This window comes from Hesperophylax consimilis, chromosome 12, assembly GCF_061612785.1.
Source record: "Hesperophylax consimilis isolate HC1 chromosome 12, BYU_Hcon_1.0, whole genome shotgun sequence".
In the NCBI taxonomy this organism is placed as follows: Eukaryota; Metazoa; Arthropoda; class Insecta; order Trichoptera; family Limnephilidae; genus Hesperophylax; species Hesperophylax consimilis.
This window is the reverse complement of record NC_142847.1, coordinates 2,592,693-2,617,067: the sequence shown is the minus strand read 5'-3', so window position 1 is coordinate 2,617,067 and position 24,375 is coordinate 2,592,693. Positions and strand designations below refer to the sequence as shown.

General features: G+C 36.0%; 2 protein-coding genes across 2 annotated transcripts; one reads left to right on the top strand and one right to left on the bottom strand.

Annotated features, from left to right (window-relative positions):
- Window positions 1-226: 226 nt before the first annotated feature.
- Sap130 (Sin3A-associated protein 130) lies at window positions 227-15,398 on the bottom strand. Its single transcript, XM_089637641.1, has 16 exons — window positions 15,027-15,398; window positions 14,814-14,915; window positions 13,232-13,379; window positions 12,701-12,763; window positions 12,531-12,608; window positions 12,099-12,215; window positions 11,092-11,154; window positions 10,004-10,080; window positions 9,867-9,918; window positions 8,262-8,507; window positions 7,395-7,494; window positions 6,527-7,135; window positions 4,958-5,115; window positions 4,605-4,792; window positions 3,921-4,022; window positions 227-1,948 (listed from the first exon to the last, which is right to left on the bottom strand). The coding sequence occupies exons 1-16, from the start codon at window positions 15,246-15,248 to the stop codon at window positions 1,796-1,798; spliced, it is 2,478 nt and encodes an 825-aa protein (XP_089493767.1). The 5' UTR covers window positions 15,249-15,398; the 3' UTR covers window positions 227-1,795.
- A 260-nt stretch (window positions 15,399-15,658) lies between these two features.
- Window positions 15,659-24,334, top strand: LOC149419001 (uncharacterized). Its single transcript, XM_089637640.1, has 5 exons — window positions 15,659-16,529; window positions 16,965-17,103; window positions 19,418-19,844; window positions 20,550-20,706; window positions 23,987-24,334. The coding sequence occupies exons 1-5, from the start codon at window positions 15,778-15,780 to the stop codon at window positions 24,240-24,242; spliced, it is 1,731 nt and encodes a 576-aa protein (XP_089493766.1). The 5' UTR covers window positions 15,659-15,777; the 3' UTR covers window positions 24,243-24,334.
- Window positions 24,335-24,375: the final 41 nt, after the last annotated feature.

Below are 24,375 nucleotides of genomic sequence, written 5' to 3'. Positions count from 1 at the left end.
CCGCTACGGTAATCGACCGCGAAAATAAAGAAATAATTGGTATTAATACGAATTTACAACTAAAATACCACCCGGATTTGAAGAGGCGGCCGAAAAAATCGATTTTCGGCGTTTTTTTTTTTTTTTTGTTTTTCATAAAATTTCGAATTACGTGGGAATTCGTTAATTCGAAATTTGATTTTTGATGTCCGCTGGATTTCGAATTAACGAGGTTCTACTGTAAATATTGATTCAATATTTAAATAGAAAAATAATCATTAAAAAAGATTCATTTTTGATATTCCCTCCCAGATATCGTTGAATAAGTAGTTTGTAAAATTATTTTATTTTTCTTTGATCAGCACTGATAGACATAACAGATCATTCTTACAAGTTTAGGAACACTTCTCGTCACATTGGCGACACATTTCAGACTAAAGTGTCTTTCACTTCACTCTTTACTTTCTACAACAATTTTATAACATTTCTTTCCGTTTTGAATTCTTTACCAACCAGTTGTGCATTGTCTATTTAAACATATTCCTTGTCGCTAAGGTTCAAGATTTCTATCATCAATAGTATTGGCTCATCCAATTAGTTTTCAACATTAAAAGCAGCTTTCACTAATCTAAACTGAGATATACTAAGGATGGGTTGTTTCACAGAATTTTAACAATTGTCAATACTTTAATAGATGACCATCTCTAATCTGGAACCCCAAAACACTTGAAAAAACAGTTGACTCTGTGCAGAAACAGGCATGCAATCTTAAGAGAACAGGCGTCAGGTAGGATTGCCGTCCTTTTTCTATCGGTATTACAATGGAAGATGCTCCGGGGAGCTAGCGTCATTGATCCCTTTGGCACACGCCAAAGGCGCGCCCAACATTCGTACACGGTTGACAATTGTCACAAGAGAACGGGTCGTTTTTACGATTAGTTCTTGAGTTGCCGACCTATGTGCTTCCTCCCTCCTACAACACTCCTTCCTCTCCTCACAGCATCCCCAAATATGACATGGAGATATGTAAAAAAAAAATATATATTCAAGATCTGTGAGAGTCCTATTCAAGTCCTGTTATTATCCAAGTACTGTGAAGCAACCGGCCCATGATGAAATAATAACAGAACTTGAATAGAACTTTCACGAAATTTGAATTTTAACTTTCATTATTGTTGAAATTCTGTGAAACACGCTTTCTTAGTTTTCTTTAAAAATTCATCCATTGATTTTTGAAATGAAAATATTCAATTACATTTCACCAAAATTGTTGGAATGTGCTTTTGTTCAATGTGAAAAATTAACGAAAATTCAGTCAAAGTTAAAGTCAAAAGATTTTCTACTTTGTGAAGAACTTTTTGTCAACTAATTTATGATTTTCACTAAACAGTCAGTGCGGCCAACCCGCAAAGAACTATTCTAAAGTAATTTTGACATTTAAATGCTTAGTGAAGGTTAATTATTCATGTAAACGGATGGCTTAAATTTAAGAGCATGACTGAGCACAAATCATGCCCAGTTGAAAGCGACATTGCACTGTTGAGCTGTGTTTGAACTTAACGGTTGCTCAGTTGATTGTAAAAGTGGTTTCTAGTGTTACAATAGTCAATATGTTAATGTAAAGTCTAGTCACAATACATATTATAAACTGCAGTGACCTGTGCAGATTTAGACAAGTATAAAGTCAGTGTCAGTGTAAATAAATGTCAAGTCTAGCCACAACACTTATATTTCAGTGTCAAATCACAATACTTAATACTTAGCAGGCTTTGGAGTTCCTGGGAGCGCCTTGCTTGAAGCAACTGGCGACCGAGGGTCAGCACTGATTTCGGTGTTTCTTGAAGCAGCGCTTGTCTGCCTGTCTCGCAAGGATATCGCTCACGTGAGACTTGTGCTGGAAGACGCGGAGCACATTGGAACGCGCTTCTGAAACACCTTCCGCTACTATCTTTGTACGCTGAATGTTTCCCTGCAAGAATTAAATATATGTAATATTGGGAACAGCTCAGGTTGGGAATAGGTCTCACAGAAATCGTTGTCTCCCTTACTACCATGGTGAGAAATATGATCTAAACGGTGTAAGAAAGAGAAAACACCACACTTTATATTCAAATCTAGAAGTTAACCACAGAAGAACTAAAATGTACACCTATATGAAACCAAAGTTTCCGACTGCAACTTTACAAAAAAAAAAGAAAATTCATATTGAGTTAATTTTTTTTAAATATTAAAATATCTGAAACAACAAAAAGTGAGGTGAAAATAATGTTCATAATACATTTGCCTAATAATATTTGTAGGTGTTTATTTTCATCATCAGTAATTTTTGTTAAAAACGTAAGGAGAGCCATTTTAAAAACTATTTCATGTTTGCATTAAAAACTTTAATATTTCAAAAATTATATGCTCAATTCATACAAAAGTGTATTTCGTCACTTTTTAGGTTTCAGATACGTTCAGAAATATTCTATTTATTTGGACTTTTATCACAAACCGGAAATACTTACCTAGACCTTCTGACAAAATAATATGCCAGGGACGTTAAATGAAAACACACTATTGTAATACACCACAATATTAAATTAATAAATAGACAACCGACCGGGTTTCATTTAGCTTGAGCATTCTAAAATTTATTATGTTATTAACCTCTTGTTCGCCAGCATATTATTTACTATTAAAAAATCATTTCTCTCAATATTTCTCTAATATCAATTCTGGGGAAACTCCTTATGGTAGATTATAATATAATATATACTATTTTTATAAATACAGGGTGGGGCAGAAGTAATGACCAGGTTTTGAGGGAGTATTAAAAAAAAACTAATAAGTTTTTTTTATGATCTGTATATAATCCCATTTTTCATTAAGTTTTACCACTTCAGCAAGGTGGCGGCCTTCAAGTTTTGGGCGTCAGGGATATAATTTCTACAGCATTCAGCCTACTAATACATATACTAGTTTATTAAATTATTTGTAGATTAATTCAATAAAGTGGTGTATTAATCCGTGTACTCATCTGCAAGCTGTAACCGTAACAATTACGGTTACAGCTTGCAGATGAGCGTGCAGCTTTACGAAGTGCATTTATAATTTATATTTGTACTTTTTTCATTAAATTTAATAAAATTATCTGATCGCAGAATTATTTCCGATTTAACCTGTTTGTATAAAATCATTAATTCAATGTTAATTGATACCCCTGATTTATTATATGTAATCTCTTTTCATACTCCAAGCAGGTCAGTTACAAGACAGTACCTACCATATTATTGTAGCAATTCTATATCAACGTCCCAATATCACACTTCTATGCGACGGATTCAACAGCTAGGAAACAAATACTACGATGTTGTTCATATATTTAGTACATCAATTTCAATATATAAGCATACCCTATTGAAGTTTTTTTCATCAAGTAGTGGAATATTTTAATAAAGGTATTTAATTTGATTTGACTAACATATAATAATTTTGTCGACTGAAACAGAAAAAAATATTTTGGATTTTTTATGTTTTGTGCCTACATGCTGTATAGATCAAGTTCAGTGATATTTTGACTTTATATTTATTTTTCTGCAATTGTTTTAAATAGTCGTTTCCTGCACTATTTTCATGTATAATTTCGTAAATATTTTTTATATATATGTATGTAAAAGCCTTAATAGGCGTGAAATAAATAAATAATTTAATATATTAATGTCACACTCCCCAGTGTTCGCTCCTTTTGACATAGTCTTCTCGATTTATAAAAAACATACCTTTGAAGTTGCCCAGCTAAAAATTGGGGTTGTACTCTTTTCTTTCAATATGGTTTGCCCATGGATATTTTTTGTTTCTCAAATTTGGTCAGCCGGTTTAAATTTTTTGTAGAGATTAACTGATTTTGAATATTTATAAATGATGTGAATTAATATGAATAATGAGGATATGCTACATACCTTGAGGAGTTCCCGAATTATGTGATGGTCATTTTGTGGTTTATTTTCAACTACTCTAAGAATCTCAGCAGCCTGCTCCAACACTCCTGCTTCTAATTCAGCCTGAAATTACAAATAATAAGACATGAACAGAATGACGTTCGTTATAAATTACGCATATAATACATAGAAGTTTATCTTTATGAAAAAACGCAGCCACGGATTAGGTAAGGATTTTCTAATTTATGATCGATCTGTACAACTGTATACAGTGACAACATCAGCTAGTATTAATACCGTAACGCCTGTCGTGTACACTCGCTCCACGTGCTGGCTGCAAATGGAAGAGCTGCTATGTAGAAGAGAACTATTTATTAGAAGAAGACCTGTTCTACTGTCATAAACAGAAAGGCAGCTAGGAATTTGCAAAAGTCACATTCTGATACAGGAGTCCTTTCATGTTTATCAACCTTTATAATGAAAAGTAAGTCGGAATGTGAATTTTGCAAATTCCTAGCTGCATTTCAGCTTATAACGACAGTGCCAGTGCAACATATTGTGCTTAGGGTTGTGGGGGGAGTTTTCAGCATTGAGCTCTACCCAAATATTATAAACTGTTTCATCTGCTTCTATTATGGATCATGTTCCCAAACCATAGAAAAGACAGAAGAAACATCAAGCACGATTATCATGTCTTATAGTTACCAGATCGTCCATCTGCGCCGTGAGATGGTGAATTTTCCATCCGTTTGCCTTCTGCAGAACGTGTCTTTGGGCAGCTAGTTCCACAACGGACGGTCTTCGTTCTTCGCGGCGCCGGACGTCAGTGGGGCGCGTGAAATGCAGAGCGGTGGCACGCCATCCACACTTCCAACCCGCCCCCAAGAGGGCCCCTGTTCATCAAAATGATTAGTCCACAGACAAAATACATAAAATACTACACATTAGCGTCTATTAAAAATGACATTTATGACTCTAGACGTAGACGAGCTGCATCTCTTCAACTTGTTTACTTTTGTATTGTGTATCCAATATATAAATTAGATCTATGTACTCACGTCTGCGTGGCTTCTCCCTCTCGGGTGGGGTCGGCTGTGGGTGGTGCGGGGGCGCCGGGGGTTCGGCCGGTGGGGAGGGGGGTGAGGGGGCTGCAGGCGCCGGGCCCCCTTCTGAGGGGAACTCACACTCGCCTCCACGGGGGCGCTCGCTTGTCAATCTGCGAGATAATCAATATTCTCACTAAAAAAAATATTATGTATGCCATATTTAATTAGTTTTATTGTAGGACGGGTTGTTTCAGAGAATTTGAACGATTCTTCAAATTTCTAAATTAATTTTCAAGTTCTGTGAAAGATTTTTTCAAGTTCTGTTTTTATTTGAGTTCTGTCAAACAACTAGCCTATTGTGATATAATAACAGAACTTGAATAGAACTTTCACATAACCCAATATGAAACATCAATGAAACAACCATTCTTAGATTAACTTATTGAAGGCTAAGCTTCATTGTCATATTACATAGTTACTAAAAATAATATCAATAACTCTCAGTGAAAATGTGAAACAAAAAGAAATGACAAATCTTACTCAATGAGTACAAACTGGAAATTTTTTACTTTGGTGCTTTAAGCACTAGGACAGAGGTTCCCAACCTTTCTGTACCTATATTTTTCTTCTTAACTTAAAGAAAGCGCTCTTCGCACCCCCAAAGCACTTCAACTTTTAGGCTAATTTGTTCTGCTTTTGGGAACAATTTATATGGTCATAGATAAATGATTGCCCTTATATGATTTATATTTATGTATATAACCCTTACTGTAATGGTGAGAAATATTGTCTAAACGGTGTTAAAAGAAAGAGAAAACACCACGCTTTATGTTCAAATCTAGAAGTTAAAAAGAAGTTAAAAGGTGCACCTTTATGAAGCCAAAGGTTCCAAATGCAATTTAAAAAAATATTATGAAACTTTGTAAAATTTTTATATGAAATGACAAAAATATGGGGTGATAGTAACGTTTGTAATACAATTGTTATGTTTGCATTAAAAATTATATTTGTATTTATAATAATAAAATTTGAAAGCGTATTTTATCACATTTTAGAGGCAGTTTTTAATTTTCAGATACATTCAGAAATATTCCATTTATTTGGATTTTATTGCAAAGCGGAAATAGTCCGACCTTCTGTCAAAATATGACAGAGGCCTGAGGAGTTGAATTCTTGATGGCCCAACAGGTGACTTAAATAGCCCACTGGTGGCGATATTGCTCTAGTTGGCAATTACTGTGCTAGCCCATAAAGTTTTGTTGTTATTTGGCACAAGAATGAGACGATTTGAAAATACAAACAGTTTATCCGAATTTCTTATCATTTATGCATTTTAACGTCAATATAAGTGTGAAGGTTATTATTTTCCAGCAGATTTAAAAAATTATAAATTTTCCTTACGACAATCCATAAAGTAACTTTTATTAGGTTTATAAAGCATAAAAAAGATAATGAATCAAGACATAAAACTCATATCATTTCTTTGAAAGAAAGAACATATCAAAGGCACCAATCAGAATGCAATCACAATTTTATTTAATAAAACTATCTAGTTTGAAATAAGCATTTATTGTTACTCACTGTTGTTTCCTTGGCTTCTTTCTGGGCGAGCAATTATTATATGCAGGTTGGTCTACCTGAGCCGATCCGTGCGACACTTGCTGTTGTACCATCTGCACTTGCGGCTGGACGACTTGACTCACCGCCTGAGTCAAGGCCTGCATGTCCCTCGACGGTTGGCTCACAATCGGCTGACTCCGGTTGAAGTCCCTAGACTGGCTCACAATCTGAGTCATGGAGTCTCTCGACTGGCCCATGAGGTGAGACTCTCTCAATTGGTTCATGCCGTGATCTCTCGATTGATTCATGATTTGGTCTCTCGATTGATTCATTTGATCTCTCGATTGATTCATTTGATCTCTCGATTGATTCATGTTATGGAGGTCTCTGGATTGGGTGGCGGCCTGCGTTAAGGAATGAAGGTCTCGCGGTTGGGTCACGGCTTGAGCTAATGAGTGTAGGTCTCTGGATTGGGTGACTGCTTGGCTTAGAGACTGCATGGGCATCATGTTGTCCATGTCATCGTCAGGGCCGGGGCTCGAGGCTGCTGAGACGGTGGTGGAGCCTCCGGGAGACGGTGGAGGAGAGGTTGCAGGGGGTGGTGGGGGGATGTTACATTTCAGAGGCGACCTGCAAATTCAGTTGATTTATATTGTGACAATACTGCTAAAACAAGCATTTTGATAAGACTCTCTTTTGGTAGGAAATGGTGGGGTAATTCTATCTTGTATTTCTATGGTTAATGAATGGTTGCGACCATACGAAGCGCACACAACACGCTAAGCTGCTCCCAACTAGCAAAAGGGCAAAATAAAGTCTGTAGCTATTGTTTGGGCATTGTGTAGATGGAACAATGAAGAATAATTGTGTAAATTTTTTATTGACTTACCCTTCATTATCTCTCTTGCGAAGAATAGAGGGTCTTTGAGGTCCACTGGGGCTGCTAGGGGCCCGTACCAGATCATTTTGACTTCTGTCTAACACTCCAGCTGAAAGTAACAGTAAAATAATTCATACATTTACTCACAAAAAGGTTTTTTTTTTTTTTTAAAAAGAAAGACAAACATTCCCGGGTTACTAATAACCTGACAATATTTGAAAATCTCCTACTACCACCACAGTAAGCTGAAAATGTTGCTTGTGTTGTGATGGAGGACTTAGCCGGCTGAGGAATTGAACACACTACGCCCGGGTGGGACCCAAACGCGATGTTAACTCGGCCACCGACCGGTCGAGGTGTTACAGATATATGAGTAACTAATAATAGTGATATTTTCCGCAGACGATTAAACATGATTTGAATCAATCATTTGATTCACTTGATTGTGCCGTGTTTTCTTTGAACATCCGACATTGCTGAATTATGTATGTATACAAATTCGAGGGTAACACAATTTCTACAAATGAACCTAATATCAAATCTCACTAGTTTTCAAAATCTAATGATTACTGAATGGTTGTTATTGGGATAACAAATTGATTACTGAATGGTTTACAGGGATAACAAATTGATTACTGAATGGTTTACAGGGATAACAAATTGATTACTGAATGGTTTATAGAGATAACAAATTGATTACTGAATGGTTTATTGGAATAATAAATTATCACTGAATGGTTTATTGACATACAAAATTAATTACTGGATGGTTTATTGACACAAAATATTCAATTTACATTGACCATTGAAAAATGATTGGGATAGTATACTGATTACCTACTTAATTATAATTGGGATAATGTTTTGATTACTTACCAAAAGTGTTGAGGTGGCTAGCAGCCATCACCACGTTGTTGAGCGACTGCCCCTGCACACTGGGCAGGGTCTGCGAGATGGAAAGCATGCCTTGCTGCTGCTGCACCTGTATGCCCTGGACCTGCTGTATGCCCTGAACTGGCTGCATGCCCTGCTGCTGAACTTGCTGGACCTGGTGTTGGTGAGAGGCAGTGGGGGCGGCCGGGGCCACACCGGAGGAGACCTCATAATAGTATGTGCTGCCAACTGGAAATAACAAAAATATTTAGGGGGTATTTCACTATGTCGGGCTAAATATCTGACTAGCTAGCCGTTGGCTGGCTTTAAAGATCAGAATAACTTCGTTATTCAACGGCGACCGTTTCACCATTGTTGCCGAGCTTCCGGATAGATAACACTCGAAATAGTCTGGCAACATCGCAAAATGTTTGCAGTAACCTGAGCGAAACCGAGTGTCTTTAACTGCGCGTTTTTTTTGTAGTGCCTCTCCTATCAGAGATTGGTTATCATCAGACCGCAACGATTTTCAGTTGGATAATCTTGTTATTGGTTACCTCTCATACCGATAAGATCAACTTATTGAAGTTTTATGAAACAATTTTTAAATTTATGGTAATTTATTTTAATTAGTCACTCGATAGATAAATAAATGTCAAGGTTATTTCGAAGATACAATTATAAAAAAACATAGCAGGGAAAGAAATAAAAATTTGAAACAATTAAATAAGTCTGTCCTATAGCTATTTTAATGGAGCCTAAAGCTCTAAAGAGGTAGCAGCATTGATCCTCGGTGCACGTCTGTGAAACTCAACGGACATGAGCGGAACACCCTTTCGCTTCATGAGAACGGATCGTTTATTCCACTCGTTTTTGTGTAAGTCGGCTTGTACAGGGTGCGCCAGAGAAACTTACTTATTTGAAAAAATTCCCGACCGTTGAGTTGGGCAGGTAGAGGGGCGGGAGGGGGCGCATCTGGAGGGGGACATCTCCAAGTTTGTTTCCCATTCTCGTCAGTTGCCATTATGCTGTGGTCTAGAGAGCAGCGGGCCTTCGCCGTCGAAAGCTTCTTTTGTAACGGTCGCTCAGTTGTTGCTACGCAACGTGCCTTTCGCGCTCGCTTCGAAATTCCTCCTACGGATTTGACTCCATGTGATTTTTTTTATGGGGTTATTTGAAATCCCTTGTTTATGTCAATCGACCACGGACCATAGATCACCTGAAGAACAACATTCGCGATGCTATTGCCAATATTCCGATTGATATGCTGAGAAGAGTGGACGAGAACTTCGAAAAACGACTTAACCAGTGTATGCGCGATGAGGGTCGCCATTTAAAAGATGTAATTTTTAAGACAGTATGAAAAAAAACTTGGTACATTGCATTTTCAAATAAAAAAAGAATTACAACAATAACTACAGTGCTTTTGTTTTTATTGAACTTTCAAATAAGTAAGTTTCTCTGGCGCACCCTGTATGTGGAACGAGCTACTGGCATTTATATGATAGTTCCCCTGCCTATACACTGTACAGGAGAGGGAACTATCATATCAGTGAGGTGACACATAAAAAATAAATCTAAAATTGCTTTTTATTATATTCAACGTACCTCCACGTGGTGAAATTGTTGGTCTCACTCCCAACGCAGTTACTCCAACTACCTGAAAACAAAAATAAAGATTAATAACTTTGGAAAAATGCATAGAATTTATGATCTACGAAGAACACAAGAATATAATTTGTTACCTTTGGTTGATAATTCCTCTGGACAAGAGGCACTACTTTAGGGGCGGGAGTTCTCAGCGGATTCACAGATTGTAGAACTGGGGAAAATAACAAAAAAACACTGGTTAACCCTTAATGTGCCAGCTAAAATTCCGAGCAGTCCATCATGCACAGGCTGACACTATTATCACAATAAAAATTATGTTTTTGTATTCAATCTCATTTACTGACCAGACCAGCTCAAGCATTTGATAGTTCCGTGACTTGACTACTTCTTCCATCTATTTCACTCTTTCTTCACCCATGGTATATGCCCAAGCCATCTCAGCTTCATCTTATTCATCTCTAAATAGTATAAAATAAAGTCACTATCCGCGTCTGTCTGTCTGTCTGTGCACTTAGTTCCTCTAAACTACGCAACGGATTTTGATGGATTTTCACTATCATTGAGAGAATTTCTTCTGGAAGGTTTACATATATGATACATGCAAAGTAGAGAAAAGTCGATGTTTTATAATCAAGATGTAAAAATATATTTTAGGGCACTACATTGCTAACGCTGGCTAAAACTCATGAGATGCATCAAAATAATGTACTACGGAATTGTATATCTTAAAAAGACCTACAGAAAAGTCCGCAATAGTATATGTTTATCTCCTAAGGATAACCCCTAGCAACGCCGGGTACACGTCAGCTATTTATATATGTTTTGTATGTAATTACAGTGAACCTCCATGTATAGTTTTTGAAGGGACTAAACGAAAAAAACGATGTATGCGAGAAAACAATGGATGCGGGAAACAAAAAAAACAATCAATCAAGTAAAATGTGTACAAAAAAACTGCGTGATTTAAACGATGAATGCGGTAAAACGATGCAATGTATTTTTGCATGTTTTCTATGACGTAAATTTGTGACCGGAAGAAATGAAAGATAAATGCGGGAAAAAGTTTGAGGAACGATCGATCGAGATTTCACTGTATTCAGTTTACTTTCGTCCTTCCTCTGCAAATTCCAAACTATGAAAAAAAAAAAACCTCTCAGATTTAATATTTATGTGACATTTAGCTGCAAGACGTTGAACCAAGAGAGATTAGTGGTTTATATACCTTGAGGTGGAGGAGTCCTTTGTGGTGAGGGGGCATTAGCAGGTCTCACAGCACGAGCCACTACTGAAAAACAAAAATGTTATTTATTTTAGTAAATTCAAATTAATTTCACATCATTTTTACAATTCATAGAAAAAGTCCAAACAAATGCACATAAATTATGGTAAAGGTAAAAGTATTTTTGGTAAAGTTTCCTCTTACTTCTTAATATATGTGCACAAATTATTTAAATAAAACTTTGTTCCAACTTAATTACCATTAGAAACCATTATTAACATTTGTCCAGGGAGATGGTAAAATATCATTGAAGTTAAAATTTATCGTGTTTTGATACTATATTTGATCATGTCGGTAAGGTTCCGTTTCAACCTGAACATGCACATATTATTGTGTGCCGCCTTATCATACAAAAATCATTTCTCTGAGCTATTCTGAGGAACTACTTATTTATTGATTTATATTATACTCCCATATGGTCTTTTACAAACATGTGATATATACACAATAATTTAGTGGAACATTATTAAAGAAGTTATAAAATAGAACATAATGCAAAAGAATAATAAGAGCTAACATTAATATTTATTTTTGAGGCATGTCATTATAGCCTTCTTGTAACTAAATTCCGTACAGTTGAACACATCTACTATTTCTGAGAAAGCATTGCAATGCAATCTACAAGAGAGTACCTAAATTTTTTGTTATAAATATATAAACACATTACGACGGTACAATTTATAAAACACAATTTTACAAAAAAACAAATAAGTTATTATGAAAACAGAATAAGACGGTGGACGGCGAAAATTTAGCATCAGCACACCAAGAGTTAAATAACCCAAACAAAGAAACTAATAACCTATTTTGGGCATTGTTTCCGTCTCCCTCAATGTAAATAGTGGTTTCTTGTACTAATTATGTAGAAATAAAGCGTTATTTCACTAATTTGGGCATATTTCTAAGTAATTGGAGTACAGAAATTTTGTCTAATTTTTTTTTTAAGTTACCAGCTGTGGACACTTGGGGAGTGACCTGCCTCAGTTGAGGTCTCTGCGCAGTCATCTGCAGGGTGTGGGGACGCGCCGGCCTGGGGACGTAGCACTGCTGCGCACCAGAGGACCAACCTTCGTAAACAGGAGCTCAATTATTACAAACAAAAAATTTTGCTATTAATTTTAATTACATCTTCATCGTAATTCTGCATTTACAAACTATCTAAAGGTATCTGTGTCCTGCCAATTGATCACCAGCCAAGATGGATCAAACATCAACCATTTTATCAGTTTATAAGTATTATGTAAAATATAGGTGTGCACATGAGGCAAAATGACAATTCTGGCTTTTTTAAACAGTTGCCAACTGTCGCCGCAGCTAAAGTATCTTGTATGCCCCTGGACCAAATAGAATGGCACCAAAAAAACATTAAAATTATAATTTACTTGGTGTAGGAGAGGGGGTTGGCCCCCGGGGAGCTGCAGACCCTCGGGGCACCGCCAGGCTTGCCACGGCTGCCGGACCTACAAAATAAAACATCATAGGTTTAATAAATAATGATACAAAAAAAAAAAAAATAATAATTACTATAAATAAATAAAATAATGACACCAACCTCTGGGCACATGGTAGTTGGTAGTTAACTGTTTAACTGTGGTTCCTGACTGCACCGAAATGGCTGGAAAATATTTAATTGATAAATTTTAATAACAGTTGTGTGAAATGCTTTCTAAGGAATTGTATACAAATATGGCTGGAAACGGTTGTGAATGATTCATAGAAATTAAACACTTTCTTTATAACAAGCATGTCTTTTATTAGACTCAAAACTCTTATAATGGTGACGAGTGGTATGGGACAACCAGGAGGCTAATGTCCTCTCTCTTATGCTCTTTAGAGTCTTTGCTTCTAGAATCCTCACTGCACCCTGAATCTTCTCACCATGGAGGGGCGAATCTACACACTAATGACATCTGTACATTTTAGCTCGAACTATCACAAAAATACATTACTATGGTCTATAATCATTTTCAATACAACTTAGGTCAAATAATGTAGTAGAGATAGTTAAAAGTGATTAATGGGGAACATTCAATTGTTAAAGGCAATGATCATGCATATTTAATAAATGCAGTAATAAACTCACTGTTCTGTGGACGAGGCGAAGGGTTGGAGACAGCGGTGGCCAGATGCTGGTGCTGCAGGGTGGGCGCCGGGATGCTGATGGAGGACATGAGACGCACGGCCGTGGGCAGCGTGCGCAAGGTTGCCTGCCCCACTATGGGACCACCGCCCTACACACAACACTCTTATGATTAACAAGTTCCAGGTAGGAGATAGTCTGCTTTCAGTTAGTTAAAGTCTTTGAAAAATCAGTGTTTGGTACAAGTGTAATTCTGCTGATGTTCCGGGCTGTAGCCAGCAGAGTGAAGACTGCCTCGATGATGGTCAACCTCCGATAGGAGCTGGTCCAGAAGAAGAAAAATGACGAATGATTTTTGTGTTGCTGAATAAATCCATTAATACCATAGTAGATTCTGAATCAGACTGCCAATTGCCACTTGTAATTTTTCTATAGAGGTATTGTTGCTAGATATTTTCGTGACATCTTTATTATTATTATCATACTGTATTTCAATTACTTCTTATATTCACTTACTAACACATTAAAATTAAATAGCATGCTTCTGTAACCTCTTGCGTCTGGTGGTTGACATCTTTTAACTTGTGGTGTGACTTTACTATTTACATATTAAGCCTGTGACAGACTACGCTATAAGCGCGCTATATTTGCCATACATCCCCAGTGTATGGCGAGCGATATGCTGAAATAGGCCAATCCATGTGTTACCTACCTTAAGGTTATGCACATCAATCATAACTAAGCTACATTTACAAAAACTCTGTAATCAAATGCAAATCTCTATTCTTGGAGTTCAAGTTAAATCAAATGGTATGTAACAAAATAACATATTACATACTGTTGAAGATAGCTACTCAGCGGATGTAACGTCTCCATAGAGATGACTGATCAATTATTTTAGAAAGGATATAATTTTTGATGTGAAAACTTGTTTAATAGATACAGGGTGTGGGGAGACCATCACGCCCAAATGAGTGGCAGATTATGTCGAGGTAAAATCGATACAGGGTGTGGGGAGACAATCGCGCCCAAATGAGTGGCAGATTATGTCGAGGTAATTTCAATAACTCGGCTAAAAATAGACAGAGCCACCATCTTAGTCTCATTTTAAAGAGGAAGGATGAAAATTGCTCTGACATATTATCCGATCCAAGTGTTGTTTTAAAGAGAAGTGTAGATATTACAAGTCAACCTGAGCTCCAAGAGTGCATCTCAAAAACTCAAACAGATACAAAGCCAAGAATTTGAAAAGTTTTGCGATATTTGAGGGCAAAATACAACCAGAATTGTAAAAATTGGACACAAAATTCCAAAGAGAATGACACCAAAAACGCTGAACCCGGACCCAATGCAGTACTTCCGGGCACAAAGGCAACATAAGCATTTCTGACAACTCAGGCGGCATTTGACAAGCCTGAGTCAAAAATGGATGTGGATTTCGTTGTCTATTTGTAGAAATTTCGATACTGACAACACAACAAACAATTCATCCGTACCCAGAGATTCATTAGCCTAATTGATATTAATTAATAAAAGAAATGAGGATTGGAAGATTTGAACAACCGATAAGAAAATCAAAGTATACCTGTTGTCCTTGACTGATGATTTGGGCTCCTTGGAGCAGAGGAGTTGCTGTGATTCCTGATGTTGACACAAGAGTGGCTTGGCTTGTACTCAACAGCTGAGGCTGAAACAAGTGACGATAAGAATCAGCATCGCTGGACGTGATATGATTGAAAAATATACGTGATAGCACAGAAAAACAATACTAATTGCACAACAAATGCTAGATGCTAACCTGCGAACTCATTCCCTGCGAAATGATTTGACCCGTTGGTCGCATCAAACTTGCGTGTGTTATTAACTGCCCGGCTGTACTAGATATCTTAGAGCCACTAACGAGATGCGGTACTTTCGAATCAGACTGGCCAGTTCCTTTTATAATCGTGATCTTTTGCGTCAAATCAGTCGGGTAGCCTTTACCCGCCGAGAATTTGTCATTATCCGGATTGTTGCTCATTTTGACGCGTTTATTCGCTCGGAATTAGACACATCACATCCGTGTTCACGAACTAAAAATTATTTAAAATATATTTATCACTCGGAGAACCACACAGTTGCCTGTCGAATGTTTAAAATGCATAAAAGCGGTAATAAACGAAGCCTAGACGTCCTGTCACAAAGCCAGACAGAAAAGCGAAAAACAAACGAGCGTCTACATAATTTTAAGGAATTTTAAAAGTTACAGCCTCGCCAATTTCTTTGCTAAGTTTTCAATGAAAACTATGTCGACTATGGCAGACTGCAATTTAAAACGAGAAGTGTAACTCAAGATGGCATAGCAACCACCCAGAAAATAAGGATTTAATTTCCATATTTATGGCTACTTCGACGTACATCGGTAAATCTCTGTGGTGAGTACTGAGTACATGTGGTGGTAAATTTGACATTATAAGGTTATGTTTTTATCGTGTTGCGGTGCTGAATTTTACGTGCGTGTTCTGTGTTATTAATTTTCTAAAATAATATAAGGAAATAATTCAGCAATCATGAAGATTTCCAACAAAAGCACCGCTTCCAGCGGTGATGCCAAGATATCTAAAGTCCAGCAGAAGCTGGGATTAAAGAAAACTGGAAAAGTTAGTAAATCGAGCTCCAAACCCAAGGGGAAAGAATTCACAGCAGAGGTGAAGGAAATCTTCAAAAAGGATATTCCGAACATTCCTAAAGTCAAAAAGCAGAAAGCCGTTGTTGAAGAGGCTCCCGTTGAAACCAAACTGAGTAAATTCGCTAAAAAAAATGCCTCAAAGAAAGTAGAGAAACAACAAAATGGAATTAAAAATGTTCCCAAGCAAATTGAAAAGGTAAAGACCCCTGCCAAAATTGTTAAAGAAGAACCTCAAGTTAAAGTGAAACAAAGTAAAGCAGTGAAGGTTCCTCCTACCCTAGTTATTGTCCCCAAGGAATCTAAAGAAACTAAACAAAAAAAAGAGAAAAGCAAACCCGTGGCTCCTATTGTGAACTTAAAGCAAAAAGTAGTTAAACAGGAGAAAGGCGTTGTAAGCGAAGCCGACTCTGAAGTTGAGAGTCCGAAGAAAGTTAAGAAAGTAACAAAGCTTCTAACGGAAGATTCCAAGCCAAGCATTCCTGATGAGACAATTGTCAAAGCCATTGAAGTTATCAACCAGTTGAACCTGAACTTCCAGAAGAAGAAGAATGAACTCTTCGCTGAAGAGACTCCGCTCCTTCTTCAAATCGATTCCATCAAGATTTCTCAGGTCACAAAGAGGAAACTCCGACTGTGAGTTACCCATTATTACAAATTTTATTAATTTAACTATATTAAATTTTTTTATCCGCAGGGTAGGCAGAGAGGATGAAATGCTTCACAGCTCTCATGGTACACACTTTATACATTCATACAGACGTTTTTGTTATGCCAAATCTTCCTGGGGCAGCCCTGATTACTCTTATTCACTTGTGCGTCATATTCTCTCCTGATATCCTGATCTTGGCCGCCAATGCCGTCTGCTGAGTGAAGAGAGAGATATATTTTCTTTTTCAATTGTTGAGGAGTTCTTACTCGCTGCTTTAATTTCCTCACACTAATATATTTTATCAATCACATAGTTTTTAACATTTTTTCCTCGCTTATCACGGATTGGCTTAATTTTCCACCCTTTGATCAATGTGGATTTGCATTTTAAATTATTAGGAACTTTGCTATTATTTCCAGCAAACTGCCGCACACCCTTGTGACCGACACTTCTGACATCTGCCTGTTTGTCTGTGACTTGAAGAGGGGAAAGAAAGTGGACCATGAACCAACTCAACAACATTACGAAGATGTCCTCAGAGAAAAAGGCGTGACTAATGTAAATATATTTTATTTTTTGCATCTAATCTTTCGCTTAAATTAGTTTACATGGACACAAAATGCCTATTGTTAATTTATTTATTAACTAGTAACTACTTAGTAACTTAACCCCTCCGACTTTTCGCGAACTTGAAGCTAAGATGTCTTTACCGAAATGTCAATTTCACGAAAACGTTGTGTTATTACCGCCTCACAATCAAAGCTCTATAAATGAAACATTACTGAACGGAGCCGAATAGTAAAAACTGTTTTAGAAAGGTTACAAAATAGGCTTTCAAATTGTTGTATCATAAATAAATATTAACATTTGTAAATATTTAAATTTAGAATGGAAACATGAAAAAATTGTAAAAATGACTCACCTGTAATGTTTTATGTAAAAACGATACTAAAATCACGGATAATGTAAAAAAAAAACACTTATTTCATCGTACAAATGTACAATAAACAATTCTGTCACTTCACTTTTTGACCATTTCATACAAAATATATTTTTAAAAAAATAATTAAACTTGCGAGGCGGGTCGGCACGTCAAACGGCTTTCTTGGCGTCGTTTTACGATTTGGCGGGTAAAATTTGCTTCCACTGAGTAGGTCTTTTTACGGGTTTCTATGGATAACTTTGAATAGAGATGTGAAGCTTCATTCAATACGAATATTCTACTTTTTGTTTTAGGGATGTCACTAGAAGAATAACGGAGTTATGACGATTTTTGTGGAAACACACGCGTTGACGTGTAAACACGCTTATTGTACTTGACTGCTATCGTTATTTTATCGTGTATATCTGCTTACGTTGCTGACCGGTTAACTTAACTCATCAGTCTAACTTGTTCAGTTTTGGTAACAAACATCTATTACCCGTTAAGTCAATTTCTTCGCTTCTCGGAACAGCTCATATACATATAAACACCACACTTTACATTCAAATCCAGATGTTAACCACAGAGGAATTATAGGTAAAGTTGTCGAATTCCGCTGCAGTCTCTTTAAAAAAACAAACACTTGTTTTTAACTTAAATATCTATAATGGAGACAATTATTAAGTCGGGGGTTTAAGTAAACATGCACAAAATAGGTTTTTAGGGTTTAATTTGGGTGATTTTAATAATATGCGTATTTCCCAACCTTCAAACTTAACATTGATTGAGAAAAAATGTTACTTTAATTCATCTTTTACCATCTCCCACCCCATAAATAGCTATTTTTTGTAGTAATTAAGTTGAAACCAAGTGCTATTTATTTATTTTTTTGCGTATTAAGCTTGCGGCGGAACTAATTCTGTCTAAATTTGTCTAAACAAGTTTTTCGAATTACAATGTACACCTCTATAAAAGCAAAGGTTCCGATTGCAATTTGAGAAACCTCAAGACTTTGTTAAGGCGATGCACTACGTCGTGCAATATTTTAAATTGAGCCGCTATCAATAACAACCCTTACGTAGATGGCGATAAGGTTTAAATTCCCGCTTAACACCATCCGCCTGTTTTGATTTATGCAAGAAAAAAACATGGCCAAAAAGTTCCTTTTATTTTATTTTGTGGATGTTCAGGCATAAATATTTAATTTTTTTCCGATCATTTTATAAATAACTTAATTTTCCACATCATATAATAAAATCATAACCGAAAATGGGTTCGTAAGTAGGAGATTTTGAACGTTAAAGCAGTTTTCATAGTCCTTATACATTATTTTTTTCTGGGCTTATAAAAAGACTTATCTAAAAAATACTCTATTATTTCCAAGGCCAAGATGTATTCTACTCGCAGTATTTAATTAAAGGATCTAAAACATTTCTAGGCGACCAAATTTTCAAACCAAAAACACATGATTTTACATTACTACGTATGGCATCGCCTTAATTATAATTTTTTTTTTTATAAAAACTACAAAAAAGAAAGGCGACATTAATGTTCATTTGTCTAATAAAATCTGTTTTTTTTGTTGCTATAATAAATTTTAGTTCATTAAAAACGTAAAGTGAGCCATTTATAAAACTTTTTTTGTTTGTATTTAAAATTGTTATATATTTATTTCTAATAATAAAACTTGAAAGCGTATTTCATTACCTTTCAAAACCAGCTTAAATATTCAATTTATTTGGATTTTATTGCGAAGCGGAAATACTTTGACCTTCTGACAAAATATGCCAGAGGCCTGAAGAGTTAAAACGCATTATTTTGCTTCTCCGGTGACTGAAATGGTTGTGCCTCATTATAATTAAACTAATTTTTAAATAATTTGCGCAGATTTAGAATGAGGCGTAAACCCTCGTAAATATTCCTTTAAATAAACTTTATTTTTATTTCTAGATCAAAACCATTATTCCCGTGAGACAAGTCAGGGTTGAATACGATCAGATAGAGATGAAGAGTCGTCTCCTCACGCAGTACGACTTCTTCCTGGCAGACGCCCGCGTGTCTGGACTCCTGGCGCACAAGCTGGGTGCCGTGTTCTTCAACAAGAACCAGCTCCCCACTCCCATCAGGATGGACGCCGCCGACCTGAAGCACGAGATTGACAAGGCGCTCCACAAGACAGTGATGAGGCTTCACGGCGAAGGCACCACCTTTTCGGTGCGTGTGGGCAACGGCAAGCAAACCCCGAGACAGATCTGTGAAAACATACAGGCAGTCCTGCTGCAGTTGGCTGAAAAGTTCCCCGGGGGTTGGAACAACGTACGATCTGTTCACGTAAAGACTCCTCGCTCCATGGCCATCCCCGTATATCTCACACTTAGTAAGTATTATTGCTAGGAAGAAAAGTTTTCAATATTCATCCTAGACTTGTAGTAAAGTCAATAGATGTCGCACATTAAAATAAAAATAGGATATATTTATCCAAGACACTGTCTAGATTGCATTTAGTTCGAGTGTAATCTTACATAAAGATAGCAGCCAATAAAAATATGCGGTGAGAAAATGAAAATTATGTTGGTAGTTCTTATTCGAAGTTTGATACACCATTAGCTCAGTTGGTAGAGTGGCGCCTCGGCAAGGCGAGGGTTCTGGGTTCAAGTGGTAGATGTGACTGTACCCTTTTCTGATTTTTATGTTTCAAATTTTCATTTAAGAATCGCTAATATTGTCAACAATAATAAAAAAAAGATTCTCTATTAAAAAAGTCTAACCGAGTGAAAAATTGCATCGGATTTCCACCCGGGCATTGTGGGTCCAATCCTCTGCCAGTTCATCCATCATTGCACAAGCAACATTTCCCACTTGTAATGATGGTAGAGGAATTTTTCAAATTTTGTCAGATTATTCCTAACTCGAGAATGTTTGTTTTTCTTTGAAAAAAGAAACGCAATCTAGATGGTGCAAATGCATTTCATTAAAATAATCATTTTTTTAATTGAGTGATAAAAAAAACTTCTGTATTATAAATATCCAGTAAAGGTTTAGGAAATTTTACAATTGTATTGTACTACTCGTTTTTCCTCAGGAAATAAGAATGCCATCAAACGTACTATCGTCAAACCTCTGCACAGCACTGACGAGATGGTAGAGGGAGACCTCAGCACTATGCTCGGAGCCTCTGTGCAAGTCTTCAAGAGTGGAAAGGTCATTGTCAAGAGAAATAAGGACAACAAAGAAAATAGGTAATACATCAAATATCCATCTTGTTACTAATACCACACTGTTTGCTGCATGTCATTCAAAAACATTATTGTGTTAAGACAAGGGTATCTAACTGGATGAAAGCGAAGCCAAATTTGGTGAATCCCAATTGCCTGCGCGAATTAGGTTTGCTATATTTGTGCCTATCTGTTAACGAAACAGTTTGATCAAAGTATACAATGCTTTTTTGTGGTACAGTAGAACCCCGTTAATTCGAAATTCACGGGACATCATATTTCAAATTAACAAATTCCCACAAAATTCGAAATTTTGAAGGAAACAAAACTCTCCTGCGGTGAATCTGGCATCATGAAATTTTTGACAGTTTTTTTTTAGTTTTCTTTCCATCTGTAATTTCTTGGTCAATATGCTGGGTCGCTTGGTTAATGTGCCAATTTAACCCCTCAAGCTAATTTGTTGGGTTTTGTGAACAAATAGGTATTAGAGTTAATTTGTTCGCTTTTGGGAATAGCTCATTTGGTCTCATACAAATCGTTGTATCTTCCTTAATGTCTCAAGGTGAGCAATACGAAGTAAACGATGTTAGAAAGAGAAAACACCACATTTTATATTCAAAACAAAAAAAAAGTTAAGGATCTATCTACAGTAGAACCCCGATAATTCGAAATTTTCACCAAAAAAATTTCCGCAGAATTTTTTTTTCATACAAAATGGTTTTTTAATTCGAAAAATCGTTAATTCGTAATTCGAAATTTATTTTTGTCCGCGCACGAAAATTTGTTCGTGTAATTTGAAAAAATTTGATTTTTGCGAAAATAAATCATGAAATTTCGTAAATCTGAATCTAAAAGTCAGCCGTGGCGGTAAAATGCCGAAAAATGTATTTTTACATGGTTATACATCGTCCTAATTAGTATTATTATTTTGTAAATCTGATTCGATGAACTGAAATGTGGTATTTTTTCAAATTTATTTCGAATATCCAAATTTGAAGGGCCGAGAAAATACGTTTTAAGCGGGTATATGTCGTAGTTTTACGAGTTTATACCAAATATCTGAATTTAAAGGGTCGGCTGTGACGAAAATCGGCCGTGCATTCTCGATTTACACAGAAATATATTGTATTTTTGCGAATTTATTTCGAATATCTGAATTTAAAGAGCCGGCCGCGATGGAATACGGCCGCGAATTCTCGATTTACGCAGAAACACATCGTATTTTTACGAATTTAAATTCAGATATTCGAAATTAAGGGCCGGCCGTGACGGAAATCTACTGCGAAATCTCGATTTATGTGGAAATATATCGTATTTTTACGAATATCTCAATTTAAAGGGTAGGCCGCTACCGAAATCGGCCGCGAAATCTCGATTTATGCGTAAATATATAGCATTTTTACGAATTTATTGCGAATATCTGAAGTTAAAGGGCCGGCCGCTACGGTAATCGGCCGCGAAAATAAAGAAATAATTTGTATTAATACGAATTTACTCCTAAAATACCACCAGGATTTGAAGAGGCGGCCGAGAAAATCGATTTTCGGCGTATATATATATATTTTTTTTTCATAAAATTTTGAATTACGTGGGAATTTGTTAATTCGAAATTTGATTTTTGGTGTCCCGTGGATTTCGAATTAACGAGGTTCTACTGTATCTATGAAACCAAAGGTTCCGACCGCTTTTCAGAAATTTTGTGTAATGACAAAAACGTGAGGTGGCTGTAATGTTTACGATACATTTGTTTAGTTAAATATGATTTTTTCATTATCGGTAATTTTAGTTCAGTGTTTAGATCAAGGCTGCCCAACCTTTTTAACAGTTGGGCGAAATTGACGATTTAAAAATCACTGGCGGGCCACTGAATACTGACGGTTCCTATTTTTGTAACCTAAGCTTTTTAAAGTCTTGTTTTATACAAAAAATAAGTAAACATATTAAAATTTTATTGCCGTTTATCAAAATAATAAAATAAATAGCATCTACTGCCAAATAACGAAACAACATTTTATGTAGCATAAATCTAAATCCAAGTAATTTGTACAATCAATGTGATTTCTGACATTGTTTTTTTTTCAATAATTCTCCTATGTTAGGAGTCAGTTCAGATAATAATAATAATAACATGGTATTTATATAGCGCAGTTTAGTGTCATTTCACTTCAAGTGCGCTAGATATTGTCAGTAGCAACAACTCAGACATATGTTGATCAGATAGAGATGAGAGGTATTAATTTTTTACAAAATTAAGATTAGAAAAAAAAATTTTACAAACACACGTTGATCCTAAACTACCTAAAAATTGAAAGGCCAGGTTAGATATAGCGGGAAAGTCTTCCTTTGGTACCAATTTTCAGACATCTCAAAATTCTTCTGAAGAACTTTGTAACTTTGAAAATATTTTTTCTGCAAAAAGGTTTTTTAGTGCAGAATGATTTTGCAGTTCAGTTAGTTCCAACTGGATATTGGCAGGATAACTAATTATTTCAGTCAAACTGATTGTGAAAAGATAAACAAAAAAAAAAAAAATTTGTTTTGTACTTTCAAAGTCCTGGAATCTGCTTTCAAACAACTGTAATAAGCATCTACTTTTCGTCTCTCTGTCTGTCATTTAATATGTTCTGATTTCTGATATCTATGGTGCGTCACGAGCGGAATATCTATACACGTGACCGCGCGCAAGCTGCATTGTTTGATTTACCGCGGGCGCGCGACACTTTTTCAAATTGGAGGGTTTTTTGAAAATGGTTCACGCGGGCCACTTATAATTCGTTCACGGGCCACAATGTGGCCCGCGGGCCTGGGCAGCCTTGGTTTAGATGAAAAAACTTAAGGTGACCCATTTTTAAAACTTTTTACGTTAGATTTTGTTTTTAATTATTTAAAAAATTTTGTGTTTATTTCTGATAATAAAATTTTAAAACATAATTTGTCACCTTTCAAAAACAGTTTTTAGTTTTCGGATACGTTAGGAAATATTCCATTTATTTGAATTTAATTGCAAAGCGTAAATATACACAAAGTCTCCGGTTTTCTGACAGCATCTTTAATCATATTAAATAATAATATTTGGTTTATTTATATAGCGCTGTTTCGTGAAAAAACACCTCAAGGGCGCTGTACAAATATATTTAAGAATAAATATAATGGTCAATATGCCGGAAGCCTTGAGGGGTTAAATATTTAAAAAGTTGACAAGACACCAATTAGTTAGATCTATATTTTTTATTCAAATTAAGGTAATATCAGGGGTAGTAAGTTCTTTGTCAAATATTAATTTTATTTCAAATTCTTCTTTTAGCGATGATGAATCCACGCCAGCAAAGAAAAGCAAGAAAGGAGTCGCTGTAGACAGCAAGGGTAAAATCCAACCGGTCCCGGCTGAAGAGAAGAAATCCATGGTTCCTGACACTGACGAGGAAACTGATGATTCTGAGGTTGAGAGTGATCTCGGCGATGAAGAAGTAGCTTCTGACGAAGAACTGGCTTCCGACGAAGAAGTACAAGAAGAATCCGATGATGGCAGCGATGACGGATCAGATGATGAATCTGATTGATTGATTGAAAGTTTATATATTTTGACACAGAAAATATATGTATTGTAATAAAACAAACCATTTGAATAAATCCATACTTATTTTCAAAACTATGTTTGATTTTTATTTATGAAATAAATTATGTACATATCAT

Coding starts and splice junctions, on each gene's coding strand:
- LOC149419001 (XM_089637640.1), top strand. CDS start 15,778: ATGAAGATTTCCAACAAAAGCACCGCTTCCAGCGGTGATGCCAAGATA. Junction 19,845..20,549: donor CCCCGTATATCTCACACTTA/GTAAGTATTATT, acceptor GTTTTTCCTCAG/GAAATAAGAATGCCATCAAA. Junction 20,707..23,986: donor AAGGACAACAAAGAAAATAG/GTAATACATCAA, acceptor TTCTTCTTTTAG/CGATGATGAATCCACGCCAG.
- Sap130 (XM_089637641.1), bottom strand. CDS start 15,248: ATGAGCAACAATCCGGATAATGACAAATTCTCGGCGGGTAAAGGCTAC. Junction 11,155..12,098: donor TCCCCAAGTGTCCACAGCTG/GTAACTTAAAAA, acceptor TTTGTTTTTCAG/TAGTGGCTCGTGCTGTGAGA. Junction 4,023..4,604: donor CGGCGCAGATGGACGATCTG/GTAACTATAAGA, acceptor TTGTAATTTCAG/GCTGAATTAGAAGCAGGAGT.